Source organism: Podarcis bocagei (genome assembly GCF_964188305.1).
Source record: "Podarcis bocagei genome assembly, chromosome: 1".
Taxonomy (NCBI): domain Eukaryota; kingdom Metazoa; phylum Chordata; class Lepidosauria; order Squamata; family Lacertidae; genus Podarcis; species Podarcis bocagei.
The window spans coordinates 116,269,432-116,287,222 of NC_138125.1; the positions used below are offsets into that span (position 1 = coordinate 116,269,432).

The 17,791-nt window shown below is 42.8% G+C and overlaps 1 protein-coding gene across 2 annotated transcripts in view; it reads left to right on the forward strand.

Moving 5' to 3' along the window:
* Nucleotides 1–13,403: 13,403 nt before the first annotated feature.
* Nucleotides 13,404–17,791, forward strand: part of PDE1A (phosphodiesterase 1A) — a 143,501-nt gene continuing 139,113 nt past the window's right edge. Inside the window, exon 1 of one of the 2 annotated variants that reach the window (XM_081169797.1) lies at nt 13,404–14,241. In XM_081169797.1, coding sequence (XP_081025923.1) covers nt 14,132–14,241 — 110 coding nt within the window. In that variant the 5' untranslated portion in view covers nt 13,404–14,131. The remainder of the gene's footprint in view (nt 14,242–17,791) is intronic. The other variant, XM_081169801.1, reaches the window with a different exon arrangement.

Sequence of the window (17,791 nt, forward strand, 5' to 3'; positions counted from 1 at the left end):
GACCCAAGCACGCGCAGCTGCGCTGTTGCGTCTTACGTTCTGTTCAGGATGCGAACAGGGCTCCGGAATGGATCCCGTTTGCATCCTGAGGTACCACTGTATTAGCAAATAGAGTCAGGGGTAAAAAATGAAAAACACTCCCCCCTACTTTTCTAGGTCTCGACATTCATTTGTCGGTTAAAAAATAGCAGGAGAATAAATAATTGGAATCCTTAAAAATTATTATTATTAGTAATAATAATAATAATAATAATAATAATAATAATAATAATTTATTTGTACCGCACCCATCTGACTGGGTTGTACTCTCTACTCTAGAGCAGGCATAGGCAAACTCCAGCCCTCCAGATGTTTGGGACTACAATTCACATCATCCCTAGCTAACAGGACCAGTGGTCAGGGATGATGGGAATTGTAGTCCAAAACATCTGGAGAGCTGGAGTTTGCCTATGCCAGTTTGCCCATGCCTATTCTAGAGAGACAATCTAGCCCTGGTATGAGGAAGTGATGCAAAACCCCAGCTTGCTGTTCCTCTCCTTCTTCCTGCCACTCCTTCCCTTCCTACAGCTGCTCTTCTTGGCCACTAGCACCATCTTGCTTGCACTGCTGGTTGCCATGGACCTCTTTTGTTTTGAACTCGTGATACACATAAGGTCTAAGCTTTGCCATGAACCAAAACACCAATCACCAATGGTGACAGGAAGGAAGGAAGGAAGGAAGGGGTGAAGCAAAGAGTCAGGAAAGCCCCAACGAGATCTGCCATCTACCTCCACTGCAACCATTGCATGCCGGTTTTGTTGATGCTATTTGTTTGCTAATTGGTTCTGCGTCTCTTCCCTCTGTGTAGATGTGTCCTTTGTGCAACAGACCCAGCCTCATGGGGATCCCATTATCTGCTCTCTCTCTCTCTCTCTCTCTTGCTTCAGTCCATATGAACTGACTGTAGACTTTTGAGTTTTCCTGAAGACACAGGAAACATTTCTCGCCCTCACCAGCCTTTTGTCTGAAGTGACTCATGTAGACTGTTTTTTGTTCTCTACCCATTAAATTTAGAAACAATGTCATGGTGCTAATTTGAAGGCAGGTATAATTTGTATCATATTTCCACCTGTTCTTTAGTAAAAGTTCAAAGTTCCTATGTAATATTTCCTTGGCTTTGGGAGTACAACTTTTAGGCGGATTTAGGGGAGCACGACTGGTTCGTGCCATATTTCAAAAAGTGAAAATCCAGACCCCAAAGCGTGCAGATTTTCTTCTTCAGTTTTTCACAGAAAAATTGAAATTATATGGAACACTGAAGGGAAAAAAACCCCCTCCTTGTATATCCATATCTATATCTGTGGAATGCAGCCGAGTCTGATACATGTGTACTATTAAGCAATTTCTACTGAATTCACTTGAATTAACATGCATTAGATCAATGCATATTACAGCATATTTCTGTGTATGGGTATTTGTAAATAAGCCTCATTGTGTTCAGTTAGGCTTATTTCCCCAATGTTGAAATGTTTATTTTAGTATCTGCTGGAAGTTCTCTAGAGCATAAGAAGGGATGAGAAGAGTTAATTTCCACAACTCCTTTGAGGTTAAAAATCAGTGATGTCTCTGCTGACAGCATATTGGTAGCACTACTGGCATGTAAATCATGAATGAAGACTAGTTTCCATTGGTAACTCTATATTTCAATACGTTTGGCAACCGTAGCATTGGCTTATAAGAATATAACTGTGCCTGAGAGTACAGTTTAATAGAACATAGACTTAATGAAGTGGAAAATCTATAAAATGGACAGGAGAGAGTTTGAGGGGGTTTAAAATAAATAATGAAACAAAACACAATTTATAGATTTTCTTTGGCCGCATGAGGTTAAAGACTGTTCTTCAGTGAAACCACTCTTAAACACAAGTGAAGTGTGACTCAGCTCAAGTTTTTATACCGTAAAGTTAACCTGTATTCTGTGAGCATAGCCTCTTGGCCAGTTTAAGAGTATATTTATTCAGTGAAAATGAATAAAGTCTAGAGCATGTCTATTGGAACATACATTATAAGCTGATCTGGTTGGAATATGGCTTCCCCAGTGTCACATTCTCTCTAGGCTTCTTTCCATAACACTGTAGTAAATATTCTGCCAGTATTTTCAATAGTTCCCTGAAGAAAAACTCACACAGTGCTCTGCTGTGCTGAGGAAGCTGCCTCCTACTTGACACGGAGGAGGAGAGAAAAACAACCACCACCCTGACATTGAGGGTGATTTGGTGGGTGGAAGAGAAACCCAACGTACGTAGAACAAAGAAAGCATCTCAGCATTGGAAATGCATAAACATATGAAAAGAACATTCCAAACCTCATCCTTGGGCTGTGTTGGCAGAAAACAATATAAAAAGGAGAAGGATCCCTGGATGCCAAGATCCAAGTTTGGGGCAAGTACTCTTTGGTGAGAGAACCCCAGCAGAGATTTAAGAATCCCTGTGATGGGGTGAGCTCCCATTGCTCGGTCCCAGCTCCTGCCAATCTAGTAGTTCGAAAGCACACCAGTGCAAGTAGATAAATAGGTATCGTTCTGGCGGGAAGGTAAACGACATTTCTGTGCGCTGCTCTGGTTTCACCAGAAAGTGGCTTAGTCATGCTGGCCACATGACCCGGAAAAACTGTCTGCGGACAAATGCCGGCTCCTTTGGCCAGTAAAGCGAGATGAGCACCACAACCCCAGAGTCGTTTGCGACTGGACTTAACTGTCAGGGTCCTTTACCTTTTTAATATGCAGCAAAGTAATGTGTGGAAATATAGGTCATAAAACCTTTAACGTGTCTTCTGAGTGAGTTCTAATATGCCTTCCCCCAGCATAGGAAAACACCATGTGTTTGGCAACTTTAAAAACTGGTTTACTTACATGCTCTTCAAAGGTCTGGTTCATGTGATTTCCCATACATCAGTCAGAAAAGTTGCACAGGCAGGAAAACTTAGCTTAGTTACAAAGTGGTAAAAGTTCCTAGATTATTGGTATAGGAACTCAAGAGAGGCTTGTAAGAGCCATTGGTCTCAGCTGGAGCAACCAGCTCAAACCTCTTCACATGCTGATGTTCACATGTAGACTGGGGAAAACCAAAGGCTTGATTCCTAGTTCCTCCCAAGGTGAGGGGAAGTGGACATAGCTAAGCCTGGCAGGAGAGCTTACTCTATGGTATTAACCCCTTCATGTGTTAATTAGACTTAAACATGTTGGTTATATGTGGTTATCTCAAAAGTTGGTGGAGGGGTTGAGATGGCTTACGTGAAGGTGTCCCTCCATTCAGCACTCTCAGTTAAGCCAGCCTCCTATCAGATGCTGCTGGCCTCTTGGCATGCATCTCCACTTTCCGCCCACCCAATGGGTGGGCAGGAGTATCATTGGTGGGCTGCCCACCAGGGATAGCCAGTGTCTCCTCAAAAACTTCTCTGGTGGGTTGGAGGGAGAATTCACAACAATGTGGGATAGGCTATGGGGAAGGGGATGCGGGAAGGAGAGGCACAGTGCCCCAGATTAGGTAGTAGGAACTTCTGCTCATGGATCTTAGAAACCATTTCCAGCAATACCCCTTTTATTCATCAGCTTCCCCTTCCCCTTCCCATATTGTTGGGAAGTCATGACCTTCCTTCCATTCATAGTTTTCAGAGTCAGTCCCAGTGCTTCTGATTAAACATGTTGATGACTGCTGATGGGGTTCCTTCTCTGTACATTGATAAGAGGTCATGGTTGGCTTAAAAACCAACAACAAACAAAACTATTAATTAATGCTCCCATGTCTCTTTTATCCCATAGTTGCTCTCCAGGCTGATAAGTGCTTAACTATGTTCCTAATGACACTCTGAATTGAGGACTGTTCCTGCCTTTTTTACAAAGAACATAAAGAGTGCCAGGGGCCCATTGAGTCCAGCATCCTGTCCTCACATTGGCCAAAATCTGCAGATGTTTACATGCAGATGTCCAAAGTTCAGTTCCTGGCATCTCCAGGTTGGGCTGGGAAAATACCTCTGTCTGAAACCCTGGAAAGCCACTGCCAGCCAGTGCAGAAACATACTGAGCTAGATAAGTCAAAGGCCTGATTCTGCATGAGGTGGTGTCGCGTGTTCCTATGTTTTGCGAACTGCCAAGCAACGGATTGCTTCCCTTTGCTCCCGCTGAGAACTGCAACCAGAGACCAGAATGCAGTTGGAGAAACTCTGCAGTTCTTTTCAACTTGCCAAGGAGGCAGTTTCGAGTGGAAGAAGAAGAAGAAGAGGGAGAAGAGGAAGAAGAGGAAGAGGAAGAAAGCTTGACCCTCTCTTAATTCCAACCTTTCATGGACGCTTTTCATTTACAATATGCCTTGGAAAGATAAATTGCAGATAAATCCCATGTAATTTGGCCCTCGCAGCCACCACTTCACACATAAGAAAGCAACAACGTGGGTTTGCCGCTCTGATGAATGCGCCGGTATGATTCATGTTTCTTTCACCCTCGAGTAGCTGAATGCATTTCATAATTTTAAAAGTAGACTAATCAATTCAACTGTACACACCTGTGTGTGTATGTAAAAAGAGGCTCTAACTGCTCCTTCGGCATATTTTTTCTATAGCATGGTGCTGCTATGGTAACATACCTTTCCCTGCGCTGGCTTGCAGAGATTTGGCTACATCATACAATCAGGTGTATGCAGGTAGGAGCAAAAAAAAAAAAAAAACAGATGTGGAAAGCAGCAGCAACAGCTTGCATGCTGAGGTAAAGAGGCTCCCAGGCCATAGCTGTCAACTTTTCCCTTTTCTTACGAGGAATCCTATTCAGAATAAGGGAATTTCCCTTTAAAAAAGGGAAACGTTGACAGCTATGTCCCAGGCCTGGACACTGCTAAGGGTGGAAAAGTGTGGTACCTTGATGAGCTTGTGTGGCAAAATTCATATTTGCTGAAGTGACCTCAGCATGGAGTTGAGAGACACTGAAAAGGAGAATGGGACAATGGGATGAGAGGGATTAACCATTATGTGACCTTTAATTGACCCCTGAACCCCAGGACCCTACTTCCAGGTCTCCAATTCTGGAGCCTGGCTGTAGAAACATAATTTTGAAATGGTCATAAGGTGCATTTGTAAGGTTGGGTTGCACTCCCTATTGCTCTCTGATTCTCCCCCTCCGCAAATGCCCTCTATCCCCTATCTATCCTGTGAGACATGTAATCCAAAGAATGTCCTATGGCCTGCCTTCAACATTATCCACTCCCTTTTGTTATTTTATATTTATTATTATTTCATTTTTATCTACTTGTACTGGTGTGGTTTTGAACTGCTAGGTTGGCAGAAGCTGGGACAGAGCAACAGGAGCTCAGCCCGTCATGTGGATTCGAACCACCGACCTTCTGATCAACAAGCCCAAGAGGCTCAGTGGTTTAGGCCACAGCGCCACCCGTGACCCTCATCAGTCCTGCATAGTCCTACCGTGACAGATGGACCGAGTGGCAGTTTTGGTGGGAGAGAATGGTCAGCTCTGCTTTATGCTCTTATAGGTTTGTTATGAGGTTATTTTTTGGTCTGTAGCTCAAAAAACTATTGCGACCCACCTTGTGTCCATTTCATGCTGAAGGGCAGGACATAAACTCTACCAAAGAAAGAAAGAAAAGAAAGAAATTACAGAAAGATTGTAGCCCAAACTTGTGTTCCAGCACTGGAACTTTTGGATTCCTCTGTGGAACAGCCTGGGAGCAGAACGCTTCCCTGCAGTCTTGAAGGTGATTGCAGAGATGATGTAATCTATACTTCTCCATCAAAAGGCTGTATAGAATTTTTCTTTCTTTCTTTTTGTGGCAGCTGTTGTGTTTGTGGCTTTTATATATATATAAATACCAGGCAGCTTTTTCTTGTTGCTATGGTCCTTGTGGAAATGTAATAAGCCAGCGGGAACATTTTCTTGTTTCCTTTGTTGAGCAGTGCAAAGGGAGTATTTGAAATGACTACGTTATAAACTGCTAGCTAAGAGAGGGAGGGAGAGAAAGCTTCTGTAAACAAGGCCTCCGTGTTTATGTTTCATGCTGTATGATGTAACCTCAGATTGGTTTAGTGGGGAAATTGGCAAACAATTCCTTCAGCAATTTGTTCTTCTGTATTCTTCCCTGGTTGCCAACAAAGGTCCGTATAGTTAAAGCCATGGTTTTCCCGGTAGTGATGTATGGAAGTGAGAGCTGGACCATAAAGAAGGCTGATCCCCGAAAAATTGATGCTTTTGAATTATGGTGCTGGAGGAGACTCTTGAGAGACCCATGTACTGCAAGAAGATCAAACCTCTCCATTCTGAAGGAAATCAGCCCTGAGTGCTCACTGGAAGGACAGATCGTGAAGCTGAGGCTCCAATACTTTGGCCACCTCATGAGAAGAGAAGACTCCCTGGAAAAAACCCTGATGTTGGGAAAGATGGAGGGCACAAGGAGAAGGGGACGACAGAGGACGAGATGATTGGACAGTGTTCTCGAAGCTACCAGCATGAGTTTGACCAAACTGCGGGAGACAGTGGAAGACAGGAGTGCCTGGCATGCTCTGGTCCATGGAGTCACGAAGAGTCGGACATGACTAAACGACTAAACAACAACAATTCTTCCCTGGGGGAAAAGCCTCAAATATTGTGGTATTTCTCCTGTAGAGGTAGAGAAAAATAATTCAAGGGGGCCAATTTCCAAAGGGCAAACAGCCAGAAGAAAAAGGGTTAAGCAACCGCTACCCTGATCTCCCTCAGGGGAAAGTTACATGGAACTCCATGTTAAATGTGTAGTTTGGCCCCAATAGTTATGAGGATCTAATTCTTTCACTGACTAAAAGTACAAGTTTCTAGTTCTCATGACTGAGGACCAGCCTCAGAAAACTGGGAGCTCATTTAGGCTAAAGGCCTAAGTGCCCAATCGACAAAGAATACAAAGAAGAGGAAATTATGTTCTTACGGCCTCTTAAAAAAAGAAGATAGATTCATTGCCATCCTTTATTTAATTCGTTGGGATAGTGCCATTTGAACTGGCAGCATGTATCACACTTAGCAGTTAGTTAATCTAATCATTGTCAATCTAAACACCGATATGTCTGCCTACATTCCTCACTTTGCTAAACTTTAATCACAGTGTTATCACCATGCACTGCACAAATTGCAAGCGGTCTGTTAAATTCCAGACTATGTTAACATTATTTGACATGCACAGTTTTTCTCCTCTCCATTAGGGATTCCCATGGAACAGAACTTCTCCAAGGTAAAAGGAAAAGGTCCTGTGGTCCAATTATTAACATTATTAAATTTTGTACCAAGTTCCAGATTTGAGAGAGCTACTTAATTTATCCTCTGGTCATAATGGGTTCATTTATCCTGATATATTCTTCAGAAATTTATCTTGCCCCCCCCCCAAGATGAGAACTAGGGGTGTGTAAGGGGAAACATTTCAGAGCATCATAGACCTGTAAGGGACCTCATCCAGCCCACTGCATGCAGGAATCTCAACTAAAGCATCCATGACAGATGGCCATCCAACCTCTGCTTAAAAACTACTAAGGAAGGAGAGTCCATCATCTTCTATTCCACTGCTGTTCCACATATATTTATTGACTATTTTGTGTACATGACTTAGGGCACCCCCTTCTTTGTCTTTAAAGTTTCCCACTTGGTAGGAAGGGGCAATGACAACTTCTTCCAGCACAACTAGCTTCTTCTCTTTCCAGTTATAATCACTAATAGTCTTCATTCCCCTACTTGTTTCCCTTTCAAAAGTTTGATTCATTCCATTCGCCAAAACGCATGGCTGAAGTTCCTCCAAATGAGAGTGTCACCGAGAGTCAGGAAGTTTAACAATAGAAAATGCCTAAAACATTTGACCTTTGACCCAAGGCACCCATGTTCCTTCCTGCTTTCCTTCCTCTCTCTTATTTTCCTTCCTTCTTTCCTAAGTGGGTAACCACGGTTGACCTTTGTGGATTCTGTTTCACTGCTGCCAATGTTAGTCAATGCTTAGTCAAGTCCTGTGCTAGGTGTCTTCAGTTGGAATTAGCTGGTGAAACACCACAAAGTACACACTGTTCATCTGCCAGGAGGATAGAAGGACTGGCCACTCAATTCCAGGTTCAACTAGCCCTGCATCATTTAAGAGAAGCTATCTGCCTATCTTAGTACTTAAGGCAAGTTCAGAAGTTAGAACAACCTTTTATGGTTTTTTAAGACTGACCATGTTCTGTATCTTTTGTTACCCACACCATGGTGTGGTTTGATCTATGGGGAGTCTGAACAACATATAATATTTCATCCTTGCCATTGGTCTAGTAAACTGATCTTCCTAGCAATCCCCAGGGCTGCCAGGGTACAGAAAGTGATAAGAGCTGTCTTAAGGACCCACATGTGTGTCCCAGAGATTGTTTTCATGCAGATGCTGAGCACTGTACCTGATCGGTGATATAGTGAGTATCTTTGAAAGCCTGGATCCCCAAAATAGGGAATATATTTGAGAGCCTGGGTTCCAATCCTAGAAGAAGTTCTGTTACTGGCAAGGCCTGGTGGGTAGATTCATGCGGCCGTTCCCCAGATCCCCACACTTATTTACTTAGTCAATTTTAAAACAGCTCCATATTTCAAAGAAATTGCTTACTACATCGTAAAAATATCATGAAGGAATACAAAACATACCGTTCAAACCCCACATTTTGGAGCGGGACAGAACAATTAGATAAGCCATCCTCTTAAAACATCAACATAAAGCAAAACAGTCGACATATGGGGAGCATAACAACTACTAGCAGATTCAAAATACAGAAATATATGAGAAAGACAAACATCCTCACTCACCAAATATGCCAGGATGTATTTATATGTAGCACTCTGGCTTCTGCTGCTATCTCTCTGACTTAAGCTTGTGGGATGTGATGCATAAGTAGCAGTCAAGTACAACATTCCTTGTTTTCCTAGAGTGGACATGCAAGGGGATGTTTAGTCCAGCCAGTTGGAACTTCCTGTTTCCTCCTGGGCTGGGACATACTTCCTTTTCATGTGACTAAAGGTGAGCGTGACTTTACCTGTGCAGGTAACAAACCACAAGGCACGCAGCCCTCCTCTCTCTTTTCCATCTTCCTTTCGTCATGTGAACTGCAGTGACTGCCAGTCTGCACTCACTGGGATTAACCCCCCATATGGGGTAGATCCACATGTATATACTTTGTAACTTCAGGGATTCATCTGTGAACTGAATGTGTGAGTAAACTTTTTTAAATATACTTTACACAAGATTGTGGTGTGGTGGTGTGTTTATTCTTTTAAGAGGGATACAAGGGGACTTACCAGGAATCTAATATTAAGAGGCTTAAACAAGCCTGTAACCAGCTACCCACTGTATGTTTAAAAGGGGAATGTAAAACTCTGCTAAGTTATAGAACTTGCTAGTGGAAGTTAGGAAGGATATTAGTAAACAATATATCCTCTCCTGCCTCCCTGAACATTCCCAGAAAGCTTACACCAAAAAGTTGGGGGGAAATTACACATTCCTCAATCCTGGAGCTCAGGGTGTTCCATGGATTACTGTTTGCTCTGATTCAGTGGTACAGAGCGGGTTTTCACGGAGAATGCTCTGGAGAGAGAGAGAGAGAGAGAGAGAGAGAGAGAGAGAGAGAGAGAGCACTCAGACATGGAGCTTTAAAGCATGGACTGTGACACAGTGAAATAGTAAGTGTGGATAAGCCTTCAGGTAAGCCGATAAGCATGGCTGGCTGTGAATTTCCTGTCCCTTTCTGCCTCATACTGTTCATTCCTTTGCTTATAAACTTATAAACACATTCCCTTTGCCTTGCATCAGGAAAAATGACTACGAGGGTTTACATGTTCGTTTTATTGGTTGTACATCTATACACACAGAGTATTTCAGGTAGTCTAGGGAATGAAGATCACAGACAGGTCCTTGCATGCAGAAGAAGTGAGGAAATACTACAGATGAAATAATGTGCATTTATCTTGCTTCTTCAGAGAGATTCCTAGACATACGCACTAATATATTATGGCATAACTAAGCTAAAATGATGAGTTTTTAAAGTTAAACCTGTCCCTCTATTTCTTGAGTAGCTTCAATCTAAATGACCTCAGCAAACAGGTTCTGATAGGTTTTTGCAGCTTGTCAATCATTTCTTCCCACCCTGCTTCAATCTACCTCCTCGGCAAAACAATGCAAATGTAAGTGTGAAGCAATGTGGGTGGGTGATAGCTAACACAGTTTGGGCTTTAAAAACGTCTCTGTGGTGCTCCCTCTTAACAGCACTTGTGAAATGCTGTGATTCGCTTGTGATCACAAAGTTAAATCCCAAAGACAGAATTAGTTCTCCTATTCTAAAGGGGAATGAGAAATTGATCACAGTCATAATTGAATGGGCAAACCCCATCAATGAAACATCCCATTTGTCAATGAGACCCAAGGGTAGGAATAGGAGGCAGGGAGGACACTACTGAAACAGTGATAATAAAAATAATAAGATATAACAGCAGCAACAACAACAACAATAGAAAAAGAATAAAGTAATAGCTGTAATAACAATAACAATGATGCAATATATACTTTATCTGCTGTAACAGGTATCTTATACAATAATTCTCAGCAGTCGGCAGCAATGAACTGATAACATTTCCACAAAAGACCACAGTTCATATATGCTGATGTTCTCTTTTCCTAAAATAAACTCTAAAATATGTTCAGTTTCTTGAGCATATCTTTAAAAACAGATGCGGCAGCGCATTGCTGACTCCAGCCACTTTGCAGGCTGAGAACGTGACCTCCACATTCTTAGAATAAAATACTTCCCCATTTGTGAAACTTCTAAAATTGCAAACAGCAGATCTACACCACTGGTGGAGAAACTGTGGCTATGGGCCTAACCAGGCCTCACAAGCCTTCCCCTTTGGCCTATGGGGCCAAGGCACACCCACCTGCCCTACATCTTAATGTCATGTGACCTCAAAACGGGGTTGCAGCCACCGCCATTCAAAGGCCTGTACAAAGGTCTGTCAGTGTGCTTGGCAAGCTGATTGTCAGTGTGTGGCAGGCTGTGCTGTTGCCCTTATGGCGTGATTTCAAATTGTGCAGGCCAAACACCGCCACCTGATGTCACTGGAATGTCCTGCTCAGGCCTCTCTTTGTTGAAGGATGCTCTGAGACACAACCCTGATACCTGTCGCCATGGATTGGGTTCCAACCATGTAGCTACCCGACTTGTTTATCTGTGCTGCCCCATGGATTCCCGATCTGATGCAGTTGACTTGCCCATAGATGCAAAGACAGAACAGACCATGGAGGCCGGAGGGGCTAGAGAGGAAAAGGACTTCATGGAGTGCTGGCCCTACCATTTAACAGTGGGCACAATCTTTCTCTTCTTTCCCAGGTGGAATATAGACACATATTAAAAACGCTGTGAAGATGCTTTTTTAAAAAAAATAGTTTTAAAAATATACATTGAATTTGCCATTAGCTCACCATCGCCATCTAGTGTCACATTTGTATAACACACTTAAAACGTTATATTTGCAGCTGTGCAGCTGAGTCACTAGGGTGCTGAAGTAGACAGCTGAATGGTATTGTGGGCCTTCAGATTATTCCCTGAATATTGTTCCTACCCATTCAAAAGCATAACAAATTGCCTAGTGCAGAAATATACTGATCATATCACCACAGGGCCACCTGCCAATCGCCTGATGTTATAATGATCCAGGCAAAGGGACACTTTTACCTCCAACTGGTATCTCTGGGAGAGTAACGCACCTATGAACTGAAATCAGACACACACCTATAATCATGGTATTTTGCTGCTTGCTGGAAAAGTATTTGTTTCATCAAGCATTTTTCAAGAATTAATTTGATTTAGCATTGGTTGGTCATTCTGCCTTTTACAACTGTGTGATTTTATTACATTTTGAAGATGGCCGTGGTAGCTTAATGAGCTGGTGGTTTTAAAATGCCCTTATAAATGGATAAAGCATTTATATAATAATTAATGTATAAAATAAATAAAATACATCTGCTGAAATCAATAGGATAGAGAAATGCTTAGTTTTTAACATGCTCCATATACGGATTCTGGATAGTTGGTAAAATGACAGGCTTAGCAGGTTTTGTGTTGATTGTGTATCAAGATTGAAAACTATTATCCAAATTTCATTCAGTTCTGAACTGACTTCAGAGCCTCTGTTCTCTCAGTCTCTTTTCTTCACTCCCCACCACACTGCAATATGGGGAAAATAATACTGGGCTACTTTATGAGGATTTCCAAAGTACTGTAAGTAGCAGTGGGCAAATGGTTTCACAGTTTCTCATTTTTCCAGTCGTAAATTCAGTTCTTTACATTTCAATGTTGGTTTGCATCATGAAAATTCACTAGAATTTTAGTGACAATTTCTCCTAATATGTGTCATTTCCTACACGGTTTTGCCCAATGTGTGAATTCTTGCAATGCAAATTTTGCTTTTATAATGCATTTTTGTATGTTATTTTCACTAATAAATGCCTTTTTATGCACACTTTATGGTAGGGTATCCATTTTTGTATGTCTTCCTTGGCTGGAGAACTGCACTGCAAAATTTGGAGAAGTGCAAATTTCAAGGCACAGAAAGTGCAAACTACCTAGGTTTGCTTTCAGATGAGAACTGACTCTAATCTCTTCCCATCCCTAACTGCAAGTTATGCAATTATCCTCTATAAATGAAGTAGATGTTGTAAATAATCTTAACTGGTAGAAGCATCTTCATTTATGAAAACAGAAGGATTGCCTGAAATGGTTCCCACTTATGGAAGAGTTTCCCAAATGATAAATTTTGTGACTTTCCCCAAACCTTCAGCTGAAGCAAATGATTGTTCCCTGTGCTCATGTTCTGATAAAACAGAACTTGCCACTATTTGTTCCAAAATCAAGTCGAGCCAGACCACTGGTCTAACGCTGAGCCTCCAGCAATGCTCTGAGCAAAGAAGGTGACAGGAAACAGATCTGCAGTCTTTCCTCTTCCAGCAGCTTCACAGCGCTGGCTATGCAGCCAGAAGCCCAGAGCTGGCTTAGAGAAATAGGGTTGGTGCTCTGCTTCAGGACTGGCAGAAGAATTCGCTCTCAGTCACTTGGCTTTTTATTTGCAGACTTAATAATACTGCCCCCCCCAGCACCCTGCCCCAGCAAGCGGGTACTAAAACTCAGCACCCAAGATTTCTTTCCCACTCCCCTCTTTGAAACTGCACATGCTGCTGTCCCAATGGAGTCACTGAGGAGACTGTGTTGCAGCTGCTGCTTTTTCAACGGGTTAATTTGACAGTAATCTACTGTGCGGAGTTGCTAGGAGAAGCCGAATAGTCGCAATTAAGAGCCTACTCCTTCAATGGCAACCTGTGGAGCGCGCTCTCTCTCTCATTCCCTTTTATGCAGGAGCTCCGTGCACACCAACCATGCCTGCTCTTCTTATTCATTCTGAGAGGTGCTTTTGTTTGCAGAGAAGCAATTCGGGATCAAGGCAGAGAAGGGGAAGCAGTGACGCTTAAGCAGATGCTCCCCCTTGATTAAGGAGGGTGCGGACTTCAGATTGGCTCCAGCCACCTGCTTCCTGATTGCACCCTGCTTTGTGAATTGCAGAGAGAAAAAGAGAGTGAGCGAGCGAGCAAGCAAGCGAGCAAGTGAGCGCACAAATCATTCCCTCTCCTGGACCACTCTAGTTGCTCACATTGATTCCGGCGTGGCCAGAGATTCCTGCACATTTTGAATGAGACAGCTGCGCTTCTGTGCGCAGGACTCCAGCAGTTGAGCCGAACCAGAGACAAGTGCGGGGAGAGCATCAACGGTCGGCGGTACATTTGCTGCCTCACTGGCATGGATTAATCTGTCTTGAGGTCAGGAGTGCTGTGTGCTTAAGGGACTGAGTTGGCACGGAGGGAAGGGGGCAGGCAGCCCAGAGTGTGGATTTGGCCAGCCGAGTGAATCAGCAATTGAGGCAGAAGCTCCCCTCTGCTCTGTAATCCTGATAGGTTTCGAGAGAGATGAGAGCAGCTGCTGCCTAACATGTGCAGATCTTCTGGTCTGTGTGCCAAACTGAAGAAGACTCTTCCTCCTCGCCGCTGAGATTGACTCTAATTCTGTCACCACTGGCTGGACATTGATGGCCATGGGATCCACGGGTACCGAGACGACTCCGGGCATGGAGAGCGCTCCTTTAAAGTATCCGATAGGAGGCCACACGGAGAAGATGTGGCAACGGCTCAAAGGAATGTGAGTATTCCACCTCTTCTCTTGCTCTTGCCCTTTATCATTGAATGTTGTCTCTGAGAACATGCATTGCCATTGGGTGCATTGGCAAGCCACTTGTCTCAAATACGATCAATTTGGTGGTTGATTTTGAGGACTGATTAATTTGATGGAATCCACAGGGTTGCATAGGGTGTCTCGGAGTGGTTTGCTTTGCATCGGCCAAGGCAAAAAGGGAAGCTGCCACTGGCATCGTAACACATGCACCTTCCGAAGAGTTGGGTGTGACTGTCCAACCTCCCCAAAAGAAACTTGCTGTCTAGCTTGGGGTTGGATGGGTAGCAGCAATGTGACCAGGAGAAAAAAGTCATCCCGTAGTGAGCATGGGTGTCCTGGGGCATGCAGATATATCTAGGAAAGTATACTCAAGTAGGAAAGCACTGAAAGTGGCAGTTTTTAATGCACAGTGCAAGAGAGGCATGTTCAGTGTTTAATGACTCTATCATCTCTATCTATCATTATCTATCTATCATCCATCTATCATCTATCATCTATCTATCTATCTATCTATCTATCTATCTATCTATCTATCTATCATCTTCTATCTATCTATCTATCTATCTATCTATCTATCTATCTATCTATCTATCTTCATCCATCCATCCATCATCTTTATTTATCCATCTAATTTGGCACATGATAATCTCAGAAGATGGTCCATGGTTCCTACTTGACTCCTGGTGTGGGTGGAGTGGAGGAAAGGGCCCTATGAGAAACAGGGGGCAATGAAACTACCACACCCTGACCCTACTGCAGCCACACAACCATGGGCAAAAAAGTGGATGGGCAGAAGAGAACATGGCAACTTGGAAGCAATAGACCAAACTGAACATTTTTAACTCAACTGGATGTGGGCATGGTCCTCCTGGATGGAAGGATGCTCATAGAGAAACTGTACCTTTCAGAGGAAGCTTGTTGGGCCCAAAGGTTTTGCTCTGTAGAATGAACCTCCCATTGAAGAGGTGCACCCATTTCTGTATTATCATTGGCTGTCTGATGGCCTGTTTTCAGCATGATGACAAAGGCTTAATTCACAGGTGCAGGTTCATCAGCATCCAGTGATGACTTGCAGTGTGTGAACAGGACATCAGTCGCTGCAACACCCCAAACAGAAAGCCCTGTCCTTGCATCCCCTTGAACTCAAGACTTTTCAATAGAGGCCATTCATGTTTTGAGTCACCAGACGCACAGACATGACTGTGACTTAAGCCACAGTTTGAAGTCCTGAAACTACAAAATCGAATAGCTCATGAAGGAACATTGTTGTGACAAAGGTTTGAGGTTAAAGTCAAAAGGTGTTGTCATCATTTGCATCCGCTGTTTTGAGTTAGTTGTAGGAAGGGGGTGATTTCAGACACTGGGAATGAAAGACTGGTATTGATCCTATCCACACGGTTAACAGCAGGAAAAAGAAAATACATACTTGAAAGGAAACAAGGGAATTTCAGATTCAGTGAAAGCAGCTTGGGAAAGTATAGATTAAACTTGTGCTTCCTACCCCCTCCTAGTTTACTATTCTTGGACTCATTCTTTTATGTTGCTCCCTATACAACAGGTCCCAGTGGGAATTAGGCTATTTATCCAGAAAAAGTGCCATTTCTGAACCTTCTGCGCAAAATCAGGTGAATAATGTTAGGCAGATGAAAGACAAGTTACTGAACTTGGTGTTTTTTAAAGAAATGGAGGCAGAAGAGCATGGTCTTTGAAATCCGGTGTTGGGAACACGTGTGATACACCAAGGCATCCCTTACTGCTACCAAACCCAGGTTTATCCATGTGATATGGGCTCAAGGTAGATAAGGATATTTTCTCTTATTAGCATTGCAAGTTGATTCTAAGGGGTGTTGTTGTTATTACTAAAACCATGATTGCAATCTGTGTGTCATAAGATCTGCAAAATATCGGGTCTGAACTACATGTCGACCACCCCATCATATCACCAAGCTTGAGCTTCAGGATTAGGGACTCTGAAAGTCTGACGACCCTGTACATCAGGGGTCATCAACATGATGGCTGAAGGTTCCAGTGTACCCCTCAGCCCTTCCTATGGTTCCTGTGAATAGTCTCAACTGGTTTGGTTGGATTCTCCTACATTGAACTTACACACCCTTGAACATGGCTATGTTTCATTGGATGCCAATATTGGGCACCCACCTTCCTTTTCATTTCGAACAGAGGAGAGATGTAAAAAGTTTATTTTGGTGAGCAAGCAAAGTAGTGGTTGATATAGCTGTCTTCCAGACCATAACCAGCATTGTTGGGACGGCTGGTGTGTGTGTAGGGTGTGTAGGGGGGCATTCTGTTTTTTTTCCTTGCTGTTTTAGATGTGGTAGCCATTTTGCGTTACGCCACACACACACATTCCCCACAGCAGCCATTTTAAGTTATGCCACACATCCACAAGCTGAATCCACAGCTTATAGCTACAACAGCCATGTTGTGACTGACGCCCACGGCACTTTCTCAACGTTCCAAATGCCCCGCCCAAAGTTGGCAGTCTTCCAAGTTCCAACTAGAGTTAAAGAGATCCCTGAAGCTCATCCTTTTGGCTGGCATCTAGAGAATTTTGTTCATGATATTTTATTGTTATTCAATTATATCCAGTGTAATTTTTTAAAAAATATAATTTTTATTAAATTTTCTGTTTTTTATGATTTGGAATGCTCATTTAAACATCCTAAATTATCAGTGACTTCCCTTCTTCTCTTTCCATAGTTTGTTTTGCATACCATAAATCCCTGCATATTTTACATAAACTAAACCATTCAGTATTCCATTATTACATCCATCAAAACTTATTTACACTGTTGAATTTATCTTAATGCTGCCAACGTCTTCAAGTGTACACAACCCCCCCATATATTCAATAAACATTTCCCAGTCTTCTCTAAATGTATGTTCTTCTTGTTCTCTTATTCTATATTAGGTCTGCAAGACACACATATTCCATCAGCTTAAGTTGCCATTCTGCGTTAGTTGGGACCTTGCTCGGTTTCCATTTTTGGGCTAACGAAACACGGGCTGCAGTAGTGGCATACATAAATAACCTTTTTTGACACTTGGGAAATATATCCAGTGTAATTTAACCAGATTCTCTTGGTGGTTCTGCCATTGTTGGAAGTGTGGGGAACGGTTTTCCGGGATTGGGCTTTATCTATGGCAGCCTCTAAATTGTGAAATTCCTTCCTCACAAAGATGCATCTAGCATCTTCATTGAACACCTCTTTACTCTGGCCTTTGCCTGCTAAGGTGGGGTTTTTTTGGGGGGGGTGGAACCCATTTCTTTTACCAAATCTATACTGTTCTGCCTGGTTGGAACAGCATTACTTGTTTTCATAACTGTAACTGTTTTATTTTTTTTATCACACACACACCAGTTGCAGTCTGCCCCCGAGAAAGCACGGTCAAGAAATCTCACATAGAAATAAGTAAAAAATCTTATTGGCCAGCACCCGGTTTCTATTTTATAAACATCAATAATGTGATGTTAAGATGTTACAGCATCTGGCTGGCG